We start from the raw sequence: 24,952 nt of genomic DNA on the forward strand, positions 1-24,952 counted from the left end.
TTCTAAAGGTCTGATTGCTGCTTGGTTGGAAACGAGAGAAGATGCAACGTCTCCGGTTGTTGCAGTGCTGTACATTACCGAGTAGCTGTGGAAGCTCATCAAGCAGGGTGCAGCCCCCGCCTCCCCCAGGGCCACAGCTCAGCCCTCTGAGCAGTAGTTCCCCCCCGCCTGCCATTTGAAGAACCAGGCAAAGCAACCCCGCGCTTGCCATGAGGACCCTTCCCCACGTCGGGCTGGGTTCCCTGTGCTCCTGGCGCTGGCTGCCGGGCAGAAAGCGGCCTCCAGCCCCGCAGCGTGCACCTTGGCTTGTCGAATGGTGCGCACCACGATAGCGAGGACATCTGAAACTCAGATACATCTGCGGGAAATTTCAGCCCTTGCCACTTCAATTAATCATAGCTAATGTGGAACAGTTGTTCTTTGCTGAGAAAATTGTACTCTTTACTTACCCTACACCACAGATGATAAAAGGTTGTGCTGCAAAAGCAAAGACTTCCTAGAAGACTCGGAGTATTGGGTAATAATTGTACCAGGATTGATTCCCACCTTCCAGCCCCAGCTAATGCCACCTCCCCACAAGCAATTTGGCTCCAGAGCAGCCATCCCCCAGCCGGCTGGGCCTCCAGGTCCCAACCCTGCCCCGGGCAGCTGCTGACAGCACCACGAGACAAGGCAAGCGATCAGTGGTGCAGCCCCAGCCCCCAGATGCTCGGGGACACAAACGTGATCTGAGTGACCAGCGCTGGTGCCTTTTTCTCACAACCAGGCTATAGTTAAAACTTGCCTAGAAGAACAGGGTAGAAGCGGGTCTACATCTTAGGCAAGCTGCTTTCTTGTTGTAAAGTCGTCTTACATTGGAGCTTCCTATTTGACAGTGCAACTTTGTCACCCCCTGCTAAAATTCTGCTTTTACTTTAATTGCTGTTACCAGTCCTATGGGTATTTCAATTCAGCATGAAGCAAATCAACTGTCAGGAATCTATTAAATTATTCACATTCCCATTAAACTGCACTGTGCCCAACACCAACTGTAATGCGCTCCACATTGCAGCATAGAAGCAAGGGCCCATTTTGCCTGAAATGCAGTTTTCAGACTCACTCTCCCCACTGAACATTTTTAGCTGAATACAGTTCTCTGCCCACAGACAGCACATGGGCTCAGGTAAACGTGGTGGGAAGAGCTGGTGGCCTCTGCCCAGCAGCCCCCTGCCTGCGGGCTCACACAGCGGGGGCTGAACTTGGCCTCACTCAGCACCACCAGCATTGAAACCCTGTCAGCAAATTATTATTGCAGTCTTTAAGTCATATTTAGCCTTCAGTGATTTAACCCAAGGGGTCCATGTGCTGGAGGCTTAACTTGTCCAGCGCTCAGGCTCCTGCTTGCAGAGCTGCCCCAAACTGGGTATGCCACCCTCAGCACCAAACAGCACAAAGCAGTTACTGAAGAAAACTGCTCCGAACCACAATGAAAACGTAAAAGAATAGAAAGAAAAAGGGAGTCACACAACAAAATAAAGAGAAAGGACAAAAAGAAAAGCCAAGGGTTTTAAAAACAGTAGTGCCATTTGGGAAAGTAACCAGCTCTTATATAATACCAGTTTACCAAATTAACTCTCAGCTAGTTAGTAAGAAAAGCACCAACTTGCCCCATACTTGTCAGAAACAACAAGGCAAAGTAAAGGATGGAACCAAGTACTCACCATCTCAGCCCGAGGAACACAGAAGAAAACGCACGCACGCACGCACGCACGCACGCACACTCGCTCGCTCCCTCCCTCCCTCCCAGTTAACAGGCCCAGGTGGGACCTCCCCACCTCTGCCAGATTTAAGGGGCTGGCAGCAGGCAGCATGCTGGGAGGGAGCAGCCTTTAAAAGAGAAGCCCATGTAATCTAGAAATTGTACTAGCTTATCTGGAGATGTCACTTCCAATCCTCGTTTGTGCTGGGCATCCCTGCGCATTACATTTGTGCGTGTATGTGAAGGAATTAACATATATGTGTCTGTGTGTGTATGTACATGGCAAGCAGGATTTCACTTTCTTGCAATGACTGCTTCTCACTACAGAAATAATAATCCCTCAAATATTTAAAAACCCTAACCAGATCCACTGCTGCTTTTATAAGATCGTTACTTTTTTCCTTTTCCCAGAGTGAGAAAGCAAAATAGGTCACACGTTGCATTTGCAAAGGTACCTCATTCGGTGCAATCCCCTGCAGCTGGAGCCCCGGCTGGGCTATGGCAGAATCCTGCAGCACTAAGCTGCCCTGGCCCAGGCCACAGAGCCAACCTGCATGGTGATGAGAAACCCCCCAGTGATGGTTGGGGAGCCAGTAGCAGCCCCAACAGCTGCCCTGGCCTGCAGCTGGGGGCCCTGCTGAAACGCATCAGGGATCACAGAATCACAGAATAGTAGGGGTTGGAAGGGACCTCTGTGGGTCATCTAGTCCAACCCCCCTGCCGAAGCAGGGTCACCTACAGCAGGCTGCACAGGACCTTGTCCAGGCGGGTCTTGAATATCTCCAGAGAAGGAGACTCCACAACCTCTCTGGGCAGCCTGTTCCAGTGCTCCGTCACCCTCAGAGGGAAGAAGTTCTTCCTCATGTTCAGACGGAAAATGCCTGCAATGCACAGACGGCTGTCTGCTGCGGTAACACGTCAGCCCAGGAGCAGCAGAGACACTTTCACTTTGCCATAAAGAGCTAAATCCTTATGTCCCCACTGGGCGTAATCCTCACTCTTCCATACATCCCTGAACTGTGATTTGCTTTAAAGTGTTCACTTTAAAATGCAGATTGCGCTGGGAATGCAGGAAGAGGGATGAGGAGAGGCACAAGTAGGTGACTATTAGGTGTGACCGGGATGAAGGAGCTTGGTCCCAATGCCTCGGGAGCCATCCTGAAGCGCAGCACAGCCAAGCATGCATTACCTCCTCTAGCACATGCCCAGCACTGCTTCTTGTGTTTTTTCTTGTCCTTTCAGGTTTCTGCTGCTCTGGAGTGCGGTGCTTATCATGTACCCGACCAGTCTGGCCGTCATTGCGCTGACCTTCTCAAACTATGTCCTGCAGCCTGTCTTCCCTAACTGTATCCCCCCCTATAATGCCACCAGGATCCTCTCCATGGTGTGTTTACGTGAGTATTTGCTTCTTGCGCACACACAAAGCTTGCCTTGGTTTTACATGGGACCACTCAACGGGCCACTTCAGTCAGGCTGGGGTCACGGCCACAACCCAAAAGGCAAACAGGGAGGTCCCAGGACAGGCACCATGACCGGTATGGGATATTCAGTCCCTTCCCACTTGCCCACAGCAAGCACAGTGCGCTGGAGCGGGGCGCAAGGGTGCCCGAATCCCTGCGGGTCCAGGGGAAAGTGGCTGCAGGTGAGCTGGTGGAATGGGGCAGCGCCGTGCTCCCCACAGAGCCGTGGGCACCCAGCATGGGCGACTCACCGGCACGGGGTGCCCACTGGCACAGGTGACCCACCACCACTCGAGCCCTTCCTAGCCGTCTTTTGCTTTCACAAATGCGAGTGTGTAGGAAGCGCAGCACGCCACCGGCTCTGCATTGCTTACTTGGGGAGGAGGGAAAAGCAAGTCAGAGCTACGGGGACTGAAGACGTTCACCATTTCCGTGAGGAGGCAGCGATCCCTGCACATTGAGCACTACTCGGGCACAGTTACCCGAGCTGGGTGGAGACCCTGCCGGCAGCGCCCAGGGGGAATGCTGCTGGCTGCCAGGGATGCCCCTGCAGCTGGGAGTCTCCCAGGGCAAGGCAACACTCCTCACCCTCGCTCCTGGCCACGCCACAGCTCCCTGCAGGAACATGCGTGTCACTCCGTGTTTTTCAATGTTTTGACTGTATGTTCTTAAATAAACATGATTTCATTTCGCTCAATTCAGTCTTTTGCTCTCCAGTCCTCCTGACCTGGGTGAACAGCTCCAGCGTTCGATGGGCAACGCGCATTCAGGATATATTTACAGCAGGAAAACTCTTAGCCCTGGCCCTTATCATAACTGTGGGCTTCATACAGATCTTTAAAGGTACTCTGTGAGACAGCTCTAACACGGGTATGGTACTGTTGATAGACGTGATTTTTCCCACTTACTGCACTGTTTCCTCCTTACAAACCGACCCAAAAGGGCACTGGGTTTAGCCAAGAAGCGAGCCTGTATACTCATGCCACTGTGGAAAGGATGGCACGACAGAGAAATCAGTCCCTTTGCAGCCCGCCTTTTCAATTTTGGTAGGATAAAGGAGGGCAGCTGAAGATGTTTTGGAATAGCTACTGAAATTTTTTAATCTGTTGCATGTTCCTTAAATTTGAAGTGCTATGGGTGTAAAACGGATAAGCAATGCTGGGCTCAGGGCAGGAAGACACCTGTTTCATTGCAGGCACTAGTCCAATTTCCTACAAAAAGTCACCTATAAGACTAAAAGTAAGCCACAACAAGTCTCACTGATTCACCAGCTTAATGGAAAGCAGAAAACACAAAAGGCTCACAATGTTTTTATCATGTATATGGTGAGTCATATAAAGGGAGATGAAATATGACATTTACAGAGAGAAGACAACTTGTTTTCTTGGGTTTTTTTGTTTTGTTTTGTTTTGTTTTGTTTTGTTTTCTCCCAGTGGAAATAGTCCCACAATCTTGACAAATCTTCCGGCCCCACAGACATTTTACTTTCCAGTATTTCTACTAAACACCACCAAACTCGTAAAAGAAAACTGCATCAAGAGCAGGTAGGAATGGACCCCGCCAAGGAGCCACCCTCAGGGCGCGTAGGCTGGTCCCATGAGTTGCGGTGGTGGCATCAGCATGGTGGTGGCACTGGCGTGGTGGTGCACAGGGCAGCGAGGGTTGGCTGTGCCTATGGCCCCAGCTGCCTCCCCGGAACGCCATCCCGCAGGCAGCACTGCGAGTGCAATGCCAGCCTGTGCGGACCTCTAGAACATGAAGAGCATGAAGTCCTGTTTCCAATAAAGAATAAAAATAAGGAATAAAACCCCAAAGTTTACCTCTTTTCTGGTGTCTCTGGGAGGCAGCAGTTCTCGTGGGGTGCCTTAACCTCTTGCTTGCACTTTCTGTGCAGGAAACTACGAAGAGCTGACACCAAGTAACGCGTTCAATTTTTGGATGACTCCGTCAGTGGGGCATTTAGCGTTAGCTTTTCTTCAAGGGTCATTTGCGTTCAGTGGCTGGAACTTCCTGAACTATGTAACAGAAGAACTGGTTGATCCCCGCAGGCAAGTATCCATTTCCATGCCATCCACATTTTCTTGAAGTGCTGATATATTGGAGCCATCTGGTAATGTTATTCATTTAATAAGCTGCAGCAATGTCATTCCATGTCTATGGGACCAGTCTTTCTAAAGGAGTGAGAGATTTTTTGTTTAGAACAGACAGCAGGCAAGTTAAAGAAATGGTGCCCTTAAGAACATACTGCACAAGGCAAACTGAACCAAACAAGCCTATCGACAAAGCACGATCTTTATGGCACTATCCAATCATACAGTGTTTCTATAGCAGAAAATCAGCCATTGATGAGATGCCACACAAGAATCCATAGGGAGAATCACTGCTATTAGAAAAATGCTGAATTACACGGGTCATCGCTTGGCTTTTTCACCCAAAGGGGATCTTCCACAGGCATCTGAAAGAGATGATTAGAAAGTCATTGCGTGGCGAGGGCAGCGCTCCCTGCCCCGGAGCGGCTGCGGGCACCTGCCCGCCGGGACGACTGACATCGGGCCGCTGCCGCGCCTGGGCACGAGAAGGGGCTTGGAAACTATTTATCATGAGCAGGCTGGCAAAGCTAGAGGGAAAGTGAATTTTAGTTTAGTAAAGCAAAGCTCAAAATTTTCGACATTTCCGAGCTGATGAAGTGGAATGGCGAATGCCAAGAGCAGCTCTCGGAGCGTTAGTTCTTTCTGGGCATTCAATGCACACAGCAATTCAACAAAGAGAAGTCTGAGCTGTTACCCAGCCTGGGTGGAAAGGAACGAAAGCTGGAGCCTCACGAGCAGCTCTGCACACGCCTTCGCTCTGGGGAGCGGTAAAGTGAATGCCCAGGTATCTTGGCAGGAATAAAGCGTGGTAATGTGTTCCCTCAGTAAAACACCAATATTTTAATGGACCACCACAATTTCACAGCTAAATAATGAAAAGTTATGACTTAAATAAGGCAAGTATGGCCTCACTTGAAAAATAAACAGGATGGACTTTTCTTTATTATTTTCGCCGCCTCTGAGGGAAAGCTAAAATATAAAGAAATAATTGGATAACCAAAAAAGCTTCCCATTTTTACTAAATCTGTTCAAAATCACAAAGGTTAAATACTTTTTTAAAAAAACTTTTCTAAATCTGACACACAGAGAAAAAAGTGTTCTTGCGTTAGATACAGAACAGCTCAGGTGTCCGTCTCTGAGGAGGTCTCTGGATCCCGTTCCTTTCCAGAGCAGGTGAAGGCAAAGCAAAACAAGGCATTTGATGCCACCACTGGTGCCTGTACCTAGGGCTCTTGCGAGATGGCTGTTTCGTTTTTCAGCAGCACACTGCCTCATTCCCAGACAACAGCCCAAAGGGAGCACGTGTTGGTTTTGTCCCAGGGAGCTCCCCTCTGCAGACATGGTGTTTCACAGCACTTTTAGCCTTATCCAGTCTGCCGCAGGTCAAAGAGCGATGGAAGCACGGCTCCCCTCCAGAGAAACAGCCGATGAACCCACCCAGCTGGGTGACCTCCCCCGGGCCGTACACGGTTGTTGTGGTCTTGCCGTGCATGACTCTAATTTCTTATCTACCCTCCTAATTCTTTTATTAGGAATCTACCTCGTGCCATATTCATATCCATCCCATTGGTGACATTTGTGTATACGTTCACCAACATTGCATATTTCACTGCCATGTCACCCCAAGAGCTCTTGTCCTCCAACGCTGTGGCGGTAGTAAGTAAACCATTCCCTGGATGTCTAAAATACACGTTGATTTCGGTGCTGTGCTTTGCAGTGTATTTCAGTTTCTCTGCCTTCTGTTGCTTTAGACATTTGGTGAAAAGTTACTGGGCTATTTTTCCTGGGTTATGCCCGTCTCAGTGGCCCTATCTACATTTGGAGGAATAAATGGATACCTTTTTACCTCATCAAGGTTAGATGGAGTACAATTTTATGAACGTTATCTAATTTGGGGAGGGGCTGTTTTAATTTTATTTGCTAAAGAAATGCTAGCTAGACATTTGGAATGTTGTAGAGTATGAAGTCATTGTTGGGCATGTTGTATACATTCAGTTATGAATTGTTCTGGTTTATATCAACAAATGCATAATTGAATCGTGCAATCTCTTGCAAAATAATCCTTACAAGCTACAGAAAGTGTCTGCAGATGTGGAATAACTCACAGTAAGAGTCAAAAACAGCTTTAGCATGGAACCAAAGTAATTTTACATCAGTAAAGCTCCAGTAGCTACAAGCTAAACTGTGCTCCTCTCAAAGAGGATTTTTAGCACCTGGTGCTGTTCCCAGTTACAGGCATTTTCATTCCCGTGCTGGAAAACACTCCTTTCTGCCAAGATACTTTGCATGCACACTGCTGATAGTGGGACCAGGATCTGTAAAGATTACTTACATTAATCATCCTGTCTGAACTTTATTAAAAAGTTATAAATTTTTTTTGAGGAAACAACCCAAGTCTGAAGTACCTTGGGAAAGTTATTTATCTCAGCACTTTCACGCGTACCATGAGATGCAACAAATCTGAGTGCATATGTAACAGGTCAGGCATTTAAAAATGAAATCTTAAGGCATGTTAAACCTTATTCAAAACCCTACTGACACTGGAAATATTATCTATGAGATTTTTTCATGCCTTGGCTATGTGTGGCTGACCACCTCACAGCCTTCACAGCTTTCATCCTACCTGGGGGAAGAGGCAGTGCTGGCCAGCAGACAGGGACTGGAGAGATTTCAGTCCTCCTCCTCAGAGGTAACTTGGCACCTCAGAGCAGTCCGTTTCGCAGGTGACATTAGCCATTAAAGGCCGCCTACACTGAAGGGGCTAGTTGAAATAACTTTTGCCAGGTGACACAGGTAGTCTCCAGCCGTCTCCCCAGTCGCACCCCAGCACCCACTGGCCGCAGTTCCCTTCCGCGCCAAGGCCGATGCAGGCAGTTGAGAGGAGAGACTTGAAATGGCTGGATATTGCAGAGGCTGTTGTACACCCAGTGGATTCATCGTTGCTGTCTTCTTTCCAGGTTATGTTTCTCCGGCGCCCGAGAAGGCCATTTGCCAACTTTGCTTGCCATGATCCATGTCAAGCACTGCACACCCATCCCCGCGCTGCTCGTCTGCGTAAGTTTTACTGTCCCTACTCTGTCGCCATGTAACCTGCTTTTAGAAATACTGACTCATGGAGAGGAGAGCTGGGGAAATCCTTGAGAGCCCATTTTACCCCAGAGGAGGGAAATGAGTCGGCCTGGAGTGCTGCTGGTGGGTGCTGGCTGAGCAGCTCCCATTGCCCCAGAGAGGAGCAGCCTTCAGCCTCAGAAATAATACATCCTACGCCCAACCCTTGACACCTGGAGGGTTTCCCTCATGCCTGGCTTGAGCTGCAATTTGAGCCCATTACCACTTGTCCTACCCACAGCAGAGATACAGACTGGCTTTTGAAATGGAGATACTTCATTTATGAAAAGATGAGCTCTTTTGACCAATTTTGCCTGCTTTCCACAAACATTTGGAAACCCCCCGTGGTCACTGCTAATCTCACTCAAGCAGGGCTGGTTTAGATCCCACCATCAAAGCCAGAGACATGGCGGGTCCCAGGGAGAGGACAAAGTGCTCCTGAAGTTACTTACTCTCAGTGAGCAAGACATCTTGTGAGGGATGACTGGGCACTGCTCAGAGGACCAGGGGTATTTCTTTTCTGTGGGCCAAACAATTAAGTAGGGACAATGATTACAGTGGCCCTGAATAAAGCATCTGCTGAATGGCACGTCAGGCAGACAAGAAGTCACCTGCAAAGATCAGAAACCAATGGGCCGAGTGTTGGGAGGGTCTGGGGCTGGTCAGATTGGCAGTGTGCTCCAGCAGGAAGAAGATTTCTCTAACTTTTTACACCCCATAAATGTCCTTGATACTAATGACTTCCAGAAGTTGCTATTTGAACCAAAGAGCTTTATACACTTTTACCAGTAGCGAAGCTAGGATATGTGATGGGTTTTACCGTGGTGTAGAAGATGTTATAGAGGGAAATGATTCCTGGTGCTGCCATCTACAGCTACGTGGCTCAAGCAAGGGAATTCCCCGAAGGGCATTTGCTTGAAATCTCTGCTACAGCAGCTGCTGCCAACTGCAGATTTGCCACTGATATCAAAACAGTGAGGATTTAACCACAGATGCACTAGGAAGGTGCACATTTATGGGTCTCCCGGCTCTAACAGCAATTCTGGCACAATGCATCCAAACCAAATTTCACCAAATAAGCCTCCTGCATGTTCCACTTTTATGACAAAATACACATCTAGCTGAGGCTTTACAGTATTCCCAGGGCTTAGTGCCCCACCACGAACATCTTGGTTGTTGCCCATGCAGGGTTTCGGGGTAAAGTGCCCACAGTCTGCCCTGCCCCGGGCAGCCAGAGAGCGCTGGCCCCATCACTGGCTCCCACCAGGCAGCTGCCCGCCGCTGGTGCCGAGGAAGCACAAGTCCTTTGTCCTTAAAAATACCTTGGCTGAAATAACATGCTGAGTTTCAGAGGTTGTTTCGCTGTGAAACAGCCCGGACACGAGCAGGCTGCCTGAGCTGAGCTGGCTGATCCATCAGGCATCCGCCAGCCCCTTGCTCTGCTCAAACCGAATCACAGAACCAACACTGCATATCCCCTCATCATTTGAAGGTCTTTTAACACAGCTCAGGGTGTATCAAATGTTGCTAGGAATTAATAATTTCTTAACAAATAGAAATATAAAATAAATAGAAATATAAAAATATATTATATATATATATAAAAATTAGAAATATAAAAATATTTCTATTTCTACAACAGCGAACTGGGTCAGACTTCAGGCAAACCTAATTAATACATCAGGTTCCTTTTTCTCTTCCAATGAATCACACCTAGCTCTTTGCATGGAGAAAGGTTTCTTTGTACATGGAGAAAGACCTTTTTAATGTCACCAGCCAGACCTGTATTTTTACTACTTTTACTAATCCTTTCAAAAATCAAGGGGCCAAGCTACATGTAAAATAAAGAGACTGGGGGCTTTTTGGCAAGACCGTGGGGATCGGCTGGCTCACCCACCCACCGCCCCTCTGCAGCCTCGTATCACTCGGGGATCGCGCCCACGCCGTCAGCAGGTCTGACACATCAGTGTCACCTACGCACGAAACCTCACCGCGCCAAGCAGCCGCGCCGAGCGGCGTCGCTGCGAAACGCGCTAGTGACAGGAGAGGGTCGTCTGCGCGTGCAACACCACACACCTGCCAGAGGAAAGCACGGAACATGCTCTCTGTTCCGACACAAAACACTGTCCTATCTGAAATCCATTTTGTGGTGAGACTGCTCAATGTGTTGAAACCCTCTGCGCCGCCAAGCCTGCAAGGCTCTGAACAGGGGAATGCAGGGACCAAAGGGTCACTGGGTTGCGGTGAAGCACAACTCCTGGTGCCAGCGGTGCTGAAGCCCTCTCTCCCGAGAGGCCTTTGCTACTGAAACAGCCAATTAAGAAAAAGGGACATATGCAAAAAGAGAGGCTGGAGTGACACAGCCCCAAAGCCTGAGCGCTCTCCAGAGGGATTTGGATATTTAGCTTCCCTCGGGCTCTGGCCAGCAGCAGACAACGTTTGTAGGACCAGTATGTGGTGCAGGCAGGGCCCAGCTCAGCTCCTGCAGTTCCGACGGGCAGGAGTGCGGGGCCCAAGGACCAGCCCTCTGGTCCCCATGCCAGCTCTCCTGGCTTTACAGAGTTTTGCAGAAATACAGTGCAAACAAGCAAGTGTAGGCATGAAACTTCCACCAGCCATCTGCCAGTTTCCGAACAAGAGTAATGGTCAAAAGATTAATGATGCCGGACATCTGCAGCTCAAGGCAGCGAGGGGGAAAGTGCAAAGCTCTTGACCTTTCTAATATACAGGGCACCTCCAACAACATAGTGCACCGTCTGCAACGTGTTAGTCTGCAAGAACTCCTTTCCCTAGAAGCCCTCACCATAGGGTTCAATAGCTTTTAAAACATGCAACAGAAACGGGTGATTTGGGCCACGGGGAGCTCTGCCAGTCCTCCCAGCTCTGCCTGCCTGGCCACGGGCAGCAAAGCCACCTCAGACAGCACCCTGGGGTGTTTATAAACAGACCTGCTGGGCGCAGGCTTAGGCATGCTCCAGATAACCCCGAATCCCCATTTGGCCCCAGCCTTGGAGGCACAGCTTGGGGACAAGGCATCGAAGTGCAGAAGGGAGCAAGACGCCCAGTGGGGGCCATAAACAAAACTGCTTTAAGAACAGTTAAACAGAGTTTAACTGCTTTTTTGGCTTTTTTTTTTGCTTGGTTACATTGTTTTTAAGCTACCTTTTCTAGTAATGTCCCAAGTAAGATCACGCTTCTTTCTTTGCAGTGTTTGGCCACTCTTATCATCATGCTCGTTGGAGACACATACACGCTAATCAACTACGTGTCATTTATTAACTACCTCTGCTACGGAGTGACAATTATAGGCCTGATCGTGTTACGCTGGAAGAAACCCAAAATCTTCAGACCTATCAAGGTGACAATGTTTAGGCTAAATCTCTTGGCTGCAATAGCGATGCAAAGGGCGGGACGGGCACACCGAGCCCTCCATTCTCCCATTTTGAAAAACAGTTTATTTTTGGATGTCCTGATAATGCTTTAAGGTCCCAAACCATGCCACAAACTGCCATTAGTGTAAAAACAGGATACAAAGGCAGATCCCTTGTGAACTTGCCGGGATGGGCAGAGAGGACAACCATGACAGAGGGAAGGGAGGCACAGCCCACGGGGGTCCTGAAGCCACAGGGCTGCCCGCAGCCCCCCGCCACCGGTCGGCCACTGCTGTTGCTCTGCACAGTTGTGCTCTGCTCTGCTCTCTCCTGGCAGGTGAACCTCCTCGTCCCCATCACTTACCTGGCGTTTTGGGCATTTCTGCTGATCTTCAGCTTGTACTCTGAGCCGGTTGTCTGTGGAGTTGGACTCATTATCATTTTAACTGGAGTGCCAGTGTTTTTTCTTGGAGTCTACTGGAGAAATAAACCAAAGTGTGTAAATAGGCTAATAGGTAAGCCAGCGCCATGGTGCCTCGCTGCGCTCCCGGGGCTGCTGGTTGCACTCAGGTCTGCAGGGACCTGCCTAACCTCTGCTGCATCAGCACTAAAACAGCCAGGGAACTGCCTGCACAAGCCCGACTACCGCTCTCGGGCACAGGCAGCCCCTAGGCACAAAGTGGCCAGACAGCGCTTGCCTTTGGGCAACTGCTTTGCTGGCTCCTGGGCACGCTTGCCTCCTTTCATGCCCCTGTGCAACTCCCCATCCACTCAGCTCGCCCACAGCAGCCTGTCCCGGAGCAGATACACAGGAGTGTAACGAAGTACATAAAGGCTAAACGAGCTGCCACAAAAGGACAAATAAATGGCTCAGAGCTTTGCCTCCCCTTTGCCCTGCTTTCCTCCAACATGTGCTGCTGCCCAAGTCCCGCACGGCATGACAAATTATTTCATACTCAAAAGATAGGAAAGACTGACTTTATCATTCATGTAAAATTAAAACTTCTCATAAGTCTTTTATGTTTCAATTGCGTTTGGCTTTTCATTGTGTTGCTCCAAGGCAAGGATGTTCAAACAAGCACTCTGCAGCCCTTTGCTCTGACCAGAGGGTTTCCACTGGCTGTGGTGGGGCTCCACAGCCAGCATCTCCTTGAGACCGGTGGTCCCCACCGCTGCCGCAGGGCCGACGCCATGGTAGGAGGGCTGGCAGCCGGCCTGGCCAGCCTGCCATGCGCAGCGCCGGGCAGCTCTGCGAGGGGCCAGGGATGGGCATCCCTGAAGCCACCCGGTGGGAACCTGCCCCTGCTTTGCAAACACTGTTCTGGGGCTGAGCTGGAGGTGAAAAGGGTTGGAGGGGGAGATCAGCTGTGCTGCAGGGTCAAGCAGCCCTGGCTGGGAAGATGTGCATTCTTCACACACTGCATCACCCCAGCATCGCGCTTTTGTTTAGAAGAGCCTGAGCATCCCCGTTAACCACCCGCACGTTTGCTCTTCACAGAGTCCGTGACGTGCTGGGGACAGAAGCTGTGTTTTGTGGTCTACCCTCAGAGGCGATTTGCCGAGGAGGAGGAGGAGGCACCCTCAGCCCGCTCTCGGCGACCGGCAAGCGAGACGGCCGTGAGGAAATAACGACACAGCCTCCGAGGCTGAAGTGGCTTCTTGTTTACATGCTGATTTTTGCAAAAAGTTTTTCTGGAAAGAAAAAAAAAAAATTGTTTTTAGAGTGCCAATAGTGAAGCCCATAAAATGAACTACATCCTTTACGGCATCTGTAGCTGTTAGTTTTTTCCCTAAAAAAAAAAAAAAAGAAAAAAAAGAGAGAGAAAAAAAAGAAAATAAATAAAATATAAAATAAGGCGCTGGTTGTTTTTTTCTGGCAGCGTACTTGCTCAGCAGGGGAAGGCAGCACAGATACAGCTCTGGAATACTGATTTTAGCAGCCATAAGAATCCATCAGAGACATACAAATTTGGGCGTTTCAAAAGTAGGGCAGCTCCTGACGCAAAATCAACGTGGAGAAATCCAGAGAAAGCGAGGAGACCCTGGGACATGAACAGGAAAATTCCTGTTGCTGTCCCTGGGTGGGGTGAATCTGCATGTAACACGTCAGATGTCTAATTTACAGTCCCAAAGACCACCCCTCCACACACCTGCAAAAGCAGAGCGCATCTGTCCGAGCGGCAGCGCGGGGCAGGGTCATAGCGCTGAACACTAACCAGCCTGGGCACACCTCAGAGCGAAGGGCGCCAAACCAACAGTCTGCTTGGCTGTTCAGACGTCATTTGGTGACACAGAGAAAAAAAACATACAGAAGTAGCGATAAAAGCTCAAGGATCTCAATTCTGAATCATTTTTGCAAAGGCGGAGCTGGGCTCCTGTATCCGGGATGGGGATGGAGACCATGGCACCACCCGGGAACTCCTGCGTGAAGCTCAGCACGATCCAGGTGCCCACAGGGGAGGACGGAGATGTGGAGGGGTTTGCAGTGGGCTCAGCAGTGGGAATTCAAGGGAGACACAGGAACGAAGCCCAGCTTTTCTCATTTTTACTGAAGTGTCAGGTGATGCCACGTTGCTTCAGAGACAAATTCCCAATTTCAGCTACGCTCAGCCAAGTAACAAGCCTAAATCATTCTCACATCAGAAGCTCTTTAGAAAGTGTTCTGCATATTTCATTTGTGACAAACACTAGAAAAAATCTAGTTCACATATTTAATTAATATATAGAGTTTTGCCTCTGTAGCAATATGGCTGCTTTCACACCAAAGAGTCTTTGAAAATGCGAAACGCGAGAAGAGCTCTGAGCAATATTTTGAATTGCTACTGTTCTTTTGCAACTTTTGAAAACACAGACTGTCACATTCAGTAGCCTTGGTAACAGTCATGTGAATTTAATTTTTAAATTATCTTTTTATGTGTTACAGGCCCTGGTACAAAAATGAAGGATTCATTAATTTCATAGTTTGTCAAGTACCACACACTCTACAAAGATTTAAGACTAGACTCAAAATAAGGAGCAAGTTCAAAGAATGTATTTTTCCAAACACAATTCATTACTCAGAAGTATTTTTCTTTTTAAAAATCTATCCATCTCTCTCTGAACTTTGGGATGGTGGACACTAAAAAGAAACACAACTTACAGCCGTCTCTTTGAATAAAGCTGTTAATCATAAGAGATTAAAATATTTATTTAGCTAAAGAAAAAGGTGTGGTTTTGTGTGTACATATGCACACATATAAAGAGAGATTCCACATTTTAAATAATGTTATGAGTATATAAAATTTGCTATTGAAAATCATACTTATTAAGCTTGCTTTTTTTATTAATTCACAGCATGCACCCCCCTATTTCTACTGGCCAAGCAGCACCTGAGCACTTAACCCTTGTCAGAGGCTTTCATGGCCAAATCTTATTTTCCATAGTTCAAAATTCACTTTCTGTGGTATAATTTCCAACAGATTAATTTTTTTCAATAACCTCATTATCCAGTGGGAAAATTAGATGTATTATAGCACCAGCAACAATGATTGCTTTCAGAACTGCTAAGTTCTGGTGTGGTTTTACTTTTGTTTGTTGAAATAATTAAGGTATGGAAATCAGCCAGCACAGAAACTTTGCAGCTCTTGAGACAACAAGTCTGTATGGCAATGAGAAAGGTAGTAGTAGCGATGATGATAATAATAACAACAACAACAATCATAATAGTAATTATAATCATCATGTGCTGTAACTGCTACCAAGGCTTTCCTTGGCTACTCTTTAAGGAAATCAAAAGAAAAATTAAAGGACCAACTGTCTCACAGTTGTTAACTGTGTTTGGCTCTCATTTGCCCTGATTATAGTGCCATGCTTTAAAACAATCAGCGTTTGGCCTTAAATCAGAAGGCTGAATTTGGAACAGGATGATTTAGTAGAGCTTATCTTCAAATTACATACCAATCCCCAAAAGATGTTCTATGGTGTCTTATTTCATTTTTAGGAACAGCTTCATCTGTGCTCCCAACATCACATAAATTAAAGACTTTGCAAAAGTTAGTTCCTAATGTGTACAATTTCTAGCCATAGAAATCAATATACAGAACTAGAAAGATAAACTCATATGCAGAATGAAATTAGCAGCATGCTCAACCCCGTCTAAGTCTGATTTTTCCGAAAGATGAAGCTAAAGGCCCAAAGGAGACACAATCGCCAGTATTGTAAAACCCACTGAACGAAAGCAAAACCCCGGGACAGCTGACGCTACAAGCACATCAAGAACATTGTGATACTTGATACAGAAAAGGAAGTTGTTTCCAAACGAAAGGAGTTTAAATAAAGTTTTAAAAGCAATGAAATACCATATAAGACTATATATTATATGCTATTATATTTATGTAGCATAAAATATTGGAGGCTATAATGAAGAAAAATACTCTGTGCTGTTTATTCTTTTGGCACTGGCAATAATACAGCATTCAGAGAATTTCCGAGGGAAAATGAGATAATGCAAGTACTAACAAGAGTATCACCTGTAAGTCCGCTTTACAGCCTGCAAAGTCAGTAAAAGATGCATTGCATTATTCTTCTCTGCATTATCACAGTGTGGAGAGCAGCAGCACTAGGTCACGACATCACTGTGCTACACGCTGTGCAACACGGAGGCTGGGCAGACAGTCCCTCTCCTGGCTAGGACAATATTCAGTAGGATATAGGAGCTGGGTGGGCACTGGTGGGAAGCCCAGGGAGAACCAGGCAGAGGTGCTGCTGCTGGCCCAGGTGCTTTCAAGCATTTTCATCAACTTGATAAAGCAACTGCTTGTTTTCAGTTCACACTCGTACATAAATCAGAAGAGTATGATCTCAGAAGGGTCAAGGTAAGAGACTCGTATCCGGTCAGAGCTTTCATCCAGCTCAGAAAGGACTGATGAGTCGCTGTGTATTTAGTACTACATTTGAGTTGGAAGCATCTTTACAAAAAAACACACCCAAAAATCTGCAGGCAAGATTTCATTAGCCATGCTCAGTCACTTCTGAAAGCACAACCCTGACTCAGCCTTCGACCATGGGAATAGAGCTGGGGGCCCAGAAGAGCATCCCTGTCGCCTGGTGAGGAGCTCCGGTGGGTTAGGAAGCCCAGGACAGAGCGCGCTGCCATGGCGTTTCTGTGAACGAGCTAATGCTGTGAAAGCAAATGGGCCTCTCCATGACGAAGAGCCAAAGCTAAATAAAATGACTCATCTTTGAAGGGAAAGCAAACAAACAAACAAACAACCCACCTGCAGCAAACCTGCTGTCCCACGCTTCATTTCCAGAGGCCTTTGTCAAGGTATTGCTCATGTTTCACTCTCTTGTGAGTTCTTGAAACCTTGAAAACGAAACACATTTGCTTTCCAGCCCCTTCGTACCAAGCACCAAATGACAAGAAGTGAGCAATTATTCAGTCGCTGAGGAGTCTTGTGAAAGATATCGAAGTTGGTTTTGTCTTTTCCTAAAGCTTTAGAGCTCAGCTGGGCATGCCCCATGCCTACCTCCAACTCTGGTTGTGTGCACAGGCACAGCATCCTTGGCTTTTTAAACCTCCCCTCTTCATTCCTTGACACTTCTCACCAGTGCTCTAACTTCAACAAGAAACCTCTGCACTTGGACAAATGAAAAAGGAAAATCCAAGGAAAAGGATTAGAAAGTGACCAAGAGATGCTGAGAGGCCTAAAAGAAACATGTTTCAAAGTCCTAAAGTAAGAGATAGCAATAGCAGGGAGGGAGACCTAGACGGCATCATAAGGCAGGAAAGAAAGAATGAAGAGGGAATAAAATGTAAACCTCTACCACTCACAGCAGCCTTGGTCAGCACTTCGTCGCTGCAGCCAAGAACACAAGAGCCGGCACCTGAAAAGGGGAGGATGGCCTGCTGAACGGAGACTGCTGGGGTAACAGACTGACAAGAGACAGGAGATGAGGTTTGCTGCCCGAGAGGTTCAGGTCGTGGGCAGACAGCCACTTGTACTGGATTTTAAATCCTAATGCCTGCCTGGGACATTAAAACTCAGTTTCCTGCAAAGACCAAAATCTTAAGCAAAAGCAGCTCTTCTTCCTCTCAGAGAAAGGTCTGATTAAAAAATACGTAATTCCCTCACGGCTTTTTGAGTTAGCTCCTTGGTTTGTCGTAAGACAAATCTATTGCACTACACAGGCTGTCAACAAACTCTGCTGCAAACACACAGGTATCGTTTATTACTCCATTTCCATTTTATGTGCTGTATTCATTTCAGCCTCGCTAACGTCAGGATATGGTTTGTAGTGTTACTGCTTGTGCCACTGTCATTGCAGCTGAGTCAGCGCTTCGTGGTGAAGCAAAGCAAACACTCTTTCTGCCAGGTTAGGAGGAATCATCCCTCTGCATCAAGCTGTGTCCTCCCATCCTTCACGGCTACGGGTCAATCTGGATGACCATAATGTCTGTCCAATTCTCTTCAATACAGATAAAGGTTTCCAAGTCTGTACAGTAAATGTCTGTCAACGCAAAATAACTCAACCCTCTGCCTTCTGCTGAAAAACAGCAGGACAGGGCCAGTGGTACCCTCCAAAGCACAGACTGGGAAGGGAAAAGCATCAGCAAAACAAGCACTGCCCTGAGTGATGGAAATAAGAGGCTGTACTTCAGAAATTTATTTTTTTTTTAAACCACTTAGAGGGTCATACACTTCAGGGCTTCTTTTGGTTATTTGGGCTACATGCACACATGCATTTTAAAGGCAGCTGTGTACAAGTGAATTGCTAGGGGTAAGAAATCACATGTACCATGTAAAAAAGTGATGCACCTCCACAGCTTCAGCTACCAGAAAAAGCAAGTAACAATAAAAAAACCAAACAACCAAAACCACCCAAACCAAAAGCAAAACAAAAAACTCCTATGTGACATATTCATATCAACACACTGAGCCATGGGTTGGCACAGGCAGAGTCCGAGTCAAACAAAAGCTGTGGGAGTACAATTCAGGTGAGTGACAGTCAGAAACCCACATTCTCTGGGCACGTGAAATTTTATTAAAAAATAAGAGATCCAAAGCATGAGCAAAGTATGATGGGATCCAGTGTCTTACTTGCTTAGTATCATTGTCCAGGAACCAGCAGACACCGGCAACCATGATGCCATACCCGAACCATACACCTGTACATATGTTATGGTAAAATGTCGTATCTAAATGAATATATACAACATGTAAATTAAAAAAAAAACCCAAAGCAGAGAACAGAAAAAGAAAACAAGTACATTTAAGGGACATTACAAAGTCATACACAAGCTGGATGGTGCCACAATTTCAAACAGGAACATTCCCCGTGTTTTAATAGCAGTAAGAGAAAACATAAGGGGATCACTTTTCCTTAATGCTGCCTGTGAGCTTTCATTCTTCTGAAACCAGTGTAGGCATTCTTCTCCATTCAGAGATTTTTTTTTTTAGGGAGGGATTTTTGGCTGCTTGGACAGGGGAGTTTTGTATCTTAAAAGAAAAAAAAAAAGAAAGCTATCTTAAACACTTTCCCTTCTGTCTACGAAAATCTTTAAAGTGTGCAGAAAAGCATTATTAAAATCACAAAAATTTTAAGAAGTTTATTAGCTGATTAATGTTGGGTTGTATAGTCATTAAAGTGTGATACTTTCCACTGAGCAAAGAAATGTAACAATGAGCTCTTCCTGCACATGTCTGGCAGAGCTGCAGTTTTTCACTCTTTAAGAAGCTCTGAATACAAGGAGGCAGCTTACACAAAACAGAACTTAGGTCTCTTCGAGGACAGTTGATGCACTGCTAAATGCTCCCAAGAGCAGGAGGGAGGGCAGACACACACTGAGGCAGGCTTTGCGGTTCCTTCCGGTATCGGTATTCCAGGACACCACAACACACCTGTCTGTGCTCACACCAGACAGAGAGACACTGTCTGCAAAATTAACAGTAAATGTGTGACTCTTCCCTCCAAGAAATGAGCTAGTGGAGCCGGGAGAGAATGCTGTCTCGCAGAATACAAAAGTTAGGTGCTTAGAAAGAGCACCAGGCTTGTATCTCTCAATGCAAGGCTACAGATTCCAGTAGTGAGGGCTCGATCATTTCTGTACACTTCAAGCATCAGATTTTCATTAACCTGGATTTTTTAAAGTTTCTAAAAATAAAACCTTCTCGGTGGAAATTTCATTGAGTTACCAGACGGCTCAGTACACAAAATACATATGATATACGTAAGAAATTACGTGAAGTTACACATCTTAAAATAAAACACAGTGTTAGCTGTTCAGGGTTGTTCCCAAAAATATAGCAATATTCTGAAGTACATGTATTTCAACTTTAAGCGCCTTACAGCGGTGCTAGTTTAAGGCATAGCATGATCAACATTACTTTATTACAGAAATACATTTCTAACAGAATTAAATATACACTTATTTCTAAGATCCTTCATATCTGCACAGTAATAACCTCAAAATATGATCTTCCTCCCAATTATAATTAACTACTTTACACATACAATTCTATGTATTTTAAATTACATTTAGACAAAAAAAAAAAAAGATGACACTAAAATTTGTAGCCTTAGATGCAAATAACAACCCTGACAGTGTAATGACTACAGTACATGGCCTTGCAAAGGTGGAATGTACCCAAAACGTTTACAAATGCTATGAAAGCAAGATATCTTTCAAAACTACATTTCCTTGCATTTTGCGACAAGCCCTTCCTGCTATTAATGCCCTTAACGAGTTTGCATCTTCTGCCTCTGGAATGCATAGTATGAAACCAGTATGCAACTCAAGAGAAAAAAATTACTTCAGTCCTTCCATGTTAAATTTCATTAAAACCAAAGTACTATTCCTTGTTCTTCTTAAGGCACTCCCCCAAAGGGAGTCCTAGTAAAAGATCCAGGGCAAAATATAGCCCATTTAAAGGAGAAAAGTCTACGACATTTTGATGTAAACTTAACTGTTCACTGCAAAAGCCTGTTTGCCTTTACAGCCAGCAGCGTCCAGCAGACAGCAGAGCCCAGGTCCACCTCAGTTGTACAAGTTCAGTTAATAACTTTGGGCAACTTGAATTCCTAAAGCAATAAACAGGCTTCAGAGCACTTGGGTATTTACAGAGCAGCAGCATCAACTTCCTTGTTCATTCCTACATAAAGCAGTTGAGTTTGTCGCACTGTCACGGGGGCACTGCAGCAGAGCTCTTGTTAGAGCATGGGGGAGCCTGGTCAACACCCCATCCACCACAACAGGGCCAAGCTATCACACAGCAATGTTCTGTCATTCTGCACCAAGTCACTCCTTGTTAAGCAATGCCACCCTTCTTCTAGGTAAGTAAATTGCTTGCTTTTAATTACATTCTAAAAAACAGAAAGGCACCAGTTTATGTTTACGTGTTGTACAATCCACACAGTGTCAGCTTTGAAAATGGTACTGATCTGTTTCAGTTATTCAAATAAAAAAGCAAACAAAAATGTCTAAAAATAAAAAAATATTTATACATCTGCACCTAGGTAGCAGATTTACAAGCAAACTTGTGAGGCAGATTTCATTTCAAAATAAAATAGAAGTATTTCAAAATAAAATAGAAGTATGATCCTGACAGCTGCTAAGGGCTCAGTGCTTTCTATTGCAGCCAAAGGGAGCTGCGAAGCCTCAGTGTCCTTCAGGGCACACCCAAAGGGGCATAATCATAAAAGTTCCTGAAACAGAAGGGAGGAGGGGAAAGAGAGGAGAGGGAGAAAGCAAACAAATCTTCAACCTTAACACCACCACTATGAAGAGAATGTAACATATGACAACAGAAAAAAGCAATACTGCTGCAGCTGGGGTTCACTGCACTCTGCTTACACTGAACACTGCCAATCTCTTACCACAAAGCTGTAGCAGGTAAGACACCTGGTATCGTTCCGAGTAATCTATAAAGAAACTTTGGTTTTAGTGGGTGCCTCACGGTACATATGACCATCAACACATTTCTGAAAGAAGCAAAAGAAGTGAACAATTTCTATGAAGAGAAAGCTAGAAAGGATTTTATTTCCTTCCAAGTATTTGTTATTAAAATCACTAAATTTTAATTAAATTATGACGTCTGAAAAGACAACGTTATTTCTAGTTTAGTACTCATAGTTACAATGACTGGTGCCTGCCCCAGGTTCCAACAGTTCTCTCTAGTTTCAGTAAGACCACTTGAAAAGCAAGGAAACACCAATTCCCTGAATGCAGAGTAAATAAATGCACAGAAGAAATACCAGAGGATGGAGATGGCTCCAAACTGCAGTTGACACATTCTTGCTCTCCTAGCCCCTGACATTGCATACTGGCCTACTTCGGCCCCACTGGAGTTTCACGAATAGCAATGAAGACAAAAACTTGTCCCATTTAGTCTTGTACTGTACTCCCCAGGGGACTAAAGCACACTGGTTTTAAGAGACAAAGTTGAGAGCACAGACATACCACCTATCATCAAAGTGCACTGTCGTATAAACAATGAAGGTACAAAATGTACAGGGCCAAACCAAAACCTTTTATTAGCAAACAAGTAAGGATTCATCATCACTGGTATTGATTTCAGAGAGGGACGTAGATGACTCTAACATTGGCACTTCCACAGAATGGCAACAAGCCGCATGAACACCCAAAGGCTCCTCCCGGTATGAGTTAGGGCAACATCGGTTTTGTCCATCCACTTGGATATGAACATTCACAGAACTGTCTGAATAAGCAGACTCCCACTTTTTCAAGGGTAACCTACATGGCTCTTCCCTCAGCGGATGACTGCTACTTAAACTACTGCCCTCTGGGAGAGTCCTCCTGGATGCTGACCCTCCATGGATCGCTTCTGTAACACCTTCAGACAAAGGATCCCTGAAAGCCTTTCCTGAATCCACTTTACTGGACTGTTTAAGCTCACTGCCAGAAGTCTCAGCACCTAAAGATTTATCAGTGTGTCCAGCCTCAGGCTCTGGGTGTGCAGCTGTGCAAGTATTCGGTAAGACATTTGAAGGTGATGGCTCTATGATTTCCATCTCTGGCTGCAAGCTGCTACATCCAGCTTCTTGTAGGCCCCTGGCTTGGCCATGGGCATCTGCCTCTGAACTAGGTCCTTCGGGAGAAGGTGGAGGACTGCGAATAGCCCCCTCAGCAGGGTTGATGATTCCATCACCCAGTGTAGTCTGTGAAGTGCGGGCAGGCGTCAGGAGCGGGATCTGGCCTCTCACCCGAGGTCTGTGGAAGAGTCTGTTCCAGAGCCTGCCCAAGCGCCGCCGAGACGAGCTGCGTCTTGATGAGTGTCGTCTCATCTGCCTCCTCATAGCGGTTCGAATGTTCTGCAGCACAGAAGCCTGCAACACAGATGTAACAAACTATGATTTCACACATACTCAAAAGACTTCTCCTAAACCCTATTCTTTCCACTAGTATCTCCATTTCACCAGAATTCTCAGGCTTGATCCCTACACTTCCTTGTTAAATGTGCATTTTCTAACAAACTACTTAAGAATACCAAAGACATTTCTGCCTGTACCAAAAGACTGTCCCTGAAAGTGTTTCCTTTATGAGTTTAAGCTCTACTTGTCTGCCAGGAAGATGCTCCACTCGTGCAATCAGGTCTCCACTAAAGAAACAGACTGCAGACCACCGAGTCCTCTATCATCAGCAACAGCAGAGGACCCTCAAAAGCTGATGACAACAGCAGAGAAGAAAGGCCAAGGCAAACTACTTCTCCACTTGAGTAACAAACCACAAGAGCTTTATCACACCAGGAACTGTTTCACGGCTGGACACTTTTGACGGGGCACAGGAGATTTTTGAGAACTCAGCAATGAAACAGAAGAATGACTTAACGGCTTCCCAGTGTAATGTATTTGTAAACGAAAACTAATCCCAGAATTTCCAAAAAATACTGCTAGATACCTTACTTTCTTATCGTTTCAGGCACATTTACAGCTTCAGCTTAAACAGCATTTTTTCTCTTTACTTTCTGACCTTCCTCTCTGTCTCTGTTCATTCTATCTTGATGCGCGGCAAAACAGCACGGGCTTGTCTCACTGCTGTTCCCCAGCAAACACATTTAATGTGTTCAAAATTACCAGCAGCACCAAGATGCGTTAACTGTGGTTCTTTGGCTCCAAGTAAAACATACACATTTTACATGACTGCCACATAATTAGCAAGCTACCAAAAGAATACAGTTCCAGACTGATTCTATCTAATTTATAATAGTTTGGCTGCTGATAGGTTCATTGGCACCCCTGTCTCCATACTTGTGATGCATTGTACACAGGGAAGTCTTCGACGGGGGGTATAAGTCCTTGTGCAATCAGCTGCCCGTAGGAAGGTGGGGCTTCCCGCCGCACAAACTCAGCCTCAAGTCGCGTCATCTGGGTCTCAAATGCTCTGGAAACAGAACCAGAGGGAAAACATGGAAGAGAAGTAACAGCCAGTTTGTCCTGCCTCCCTCACACTGATGTATAAAAGCAGTACAAAGGGCTTTACGCTAGCAGCAAACCCCCAAACTCTCAGCTAGGCTCTGTGAAAATCTTATCAGGATGTTACAAAAAATAGAAGGAGTAAGAGTAGAGCGCATAAGCATCAGCGAGTCAAATCAGTAGATGCTTTGGTGCAATCCCAGGTTGGACTTTGTGGCAACTAAAGTTTTTTCAGTCAGCCAGCATACACTAACAACAGTGGTAACTTATTCAGCTAGGGCCCAAAGGTTATTTTTGGAAAAGACAACATTAAGAACTGGAAACAATCAAACAACAGGGGCAGCTCGCAGCTGCAGAGCACTTTGGCTGTCCTACCAGAACTGAGACAACGAGGTTCCCAATATAGCACAGTGGCTGGCTTCCAGCTCCTTAATCATGCAGATTTGATCAGCAGAGAATGTAAAGCACACTGTGCTGAAAACACAAACGGTGTCAGCAGCACGGCACAGAGCTGGTGCACTCGACAAGAGATGGGCTCCAGAAAGTCCCTTATGACTCTTTTCCGAAAGGCAGAACCAGGCTTGCACGAACACAGGCACGGAAAGACACACGCTATCCACACAGCAAGGCACACAGGACCAGGGGAAAGGGGCACAGCTCACACTGACGGAAACAGTGGAGGTCAACAACTCCTGCTCAGAACAGGCCCCACCATTGCAGGACACTGCTTTTAGTAGAACCGAGAACCTGAGTATTTGGGCAGGAGGAGAGTTA

General features: G+C 46.3%; 2 protein-coding genes across 5 annotated transcripts in view; one reads left to right on the top strand and one right to left on the bottom strand.

Annotated features, from left to right (window-relative positions):
- The window catches only part of SLC7A10 (solute carrier family 7 member 10), a 45,327-nt gene extending 31,818 nt beyond the window's left edge, over window positions 1–13,509 (top strand). The window contains exons 3-11 of one of the 2 annotated variants that reach the window (XM_075433504.1): window positions 2,981–3,132; window positions 3,916–4,041; window positions 5,093–5,246; window positions 6,821–6,944; window positions 7,040–7,143; window positions 8,246–8,342; window positions 11,605–11,754; window positions 12,105–12,282; window positions 13,266–13,509. In XM_075433504.1, coding sequence (XP_075289619.1) covers window positions 2,981–3,132; window positions 3,916–4,041; window positions 5,093–5,246; window positions 6,821–6,944; window positions 7,040–7,143; window positions 8,246–8,342; window positions 11,605–11,754; window positions 12,105–12,282; window positions 13,266–13,396 — 1,216 coding nt within the window. In that variant the 3' untranslated portion in view covers window positions 13,397–13,509. Of the gene's footprint in view, window positions 1–2,980; window positions 3,133–3,915; window positions 4,042–5,092; window positions 5,247–6,820; window positions 6,945–7,039; window positions 7,144–8,245; window positions 8,343–11,604; window positions 11,755–12,104; window positions 12,722–13,265 lie in introns of those variants that run through there. The other variant, XM_075433503.1, reaches the window with a different exon arrangement.
- Window positions 13,510–18,767: 5,258 nt separating this feature from the next.
- Window positions 18,768–24,952, bottom strand: part of LRP3 (LDL receptor related protein 3) — a 31,146-nt gene continuing 24,961 nt past the window's right edge. For all 3 annotated transcript variants that reach the window (XM_075433473.1, XM_075433472.1, XM_075433474.1), the window contains 2 exons: window positions 24,014–24,146; window positions 18,768–23,092 (listed from right to left, as the gene is read on the bottom strand). In XM_075433473.1, the coding sequence (XP_075289588.1) occupies window positions 22,280–23,092; window positions 24,014–24,146 (946 nt within the window). In that variant the 3' untranslated portion in view covers window positions 18,768–22,279. The remainder of the gene's footprint in view (window positions 23,093–24,013; window positions 24,147–24,952) is intronic.

This window comes from Opisthocomus hoazin, chromosome 12 (assembly GCF_030867145.1).
Source record: "Opisthocomus hoazin isolate bOpiHoa1 chromosome 12, bOpiHoa1.hap1, whole genome shotgun sequence".
NCBI classification, from domain to species: domain Eukaryota; kingdom Metazoa; phylum Chordata; class Aves; order Opisthocomiformes; family Opisthocomidae; genus Opisthocomus; species Opisthocomus hoazin.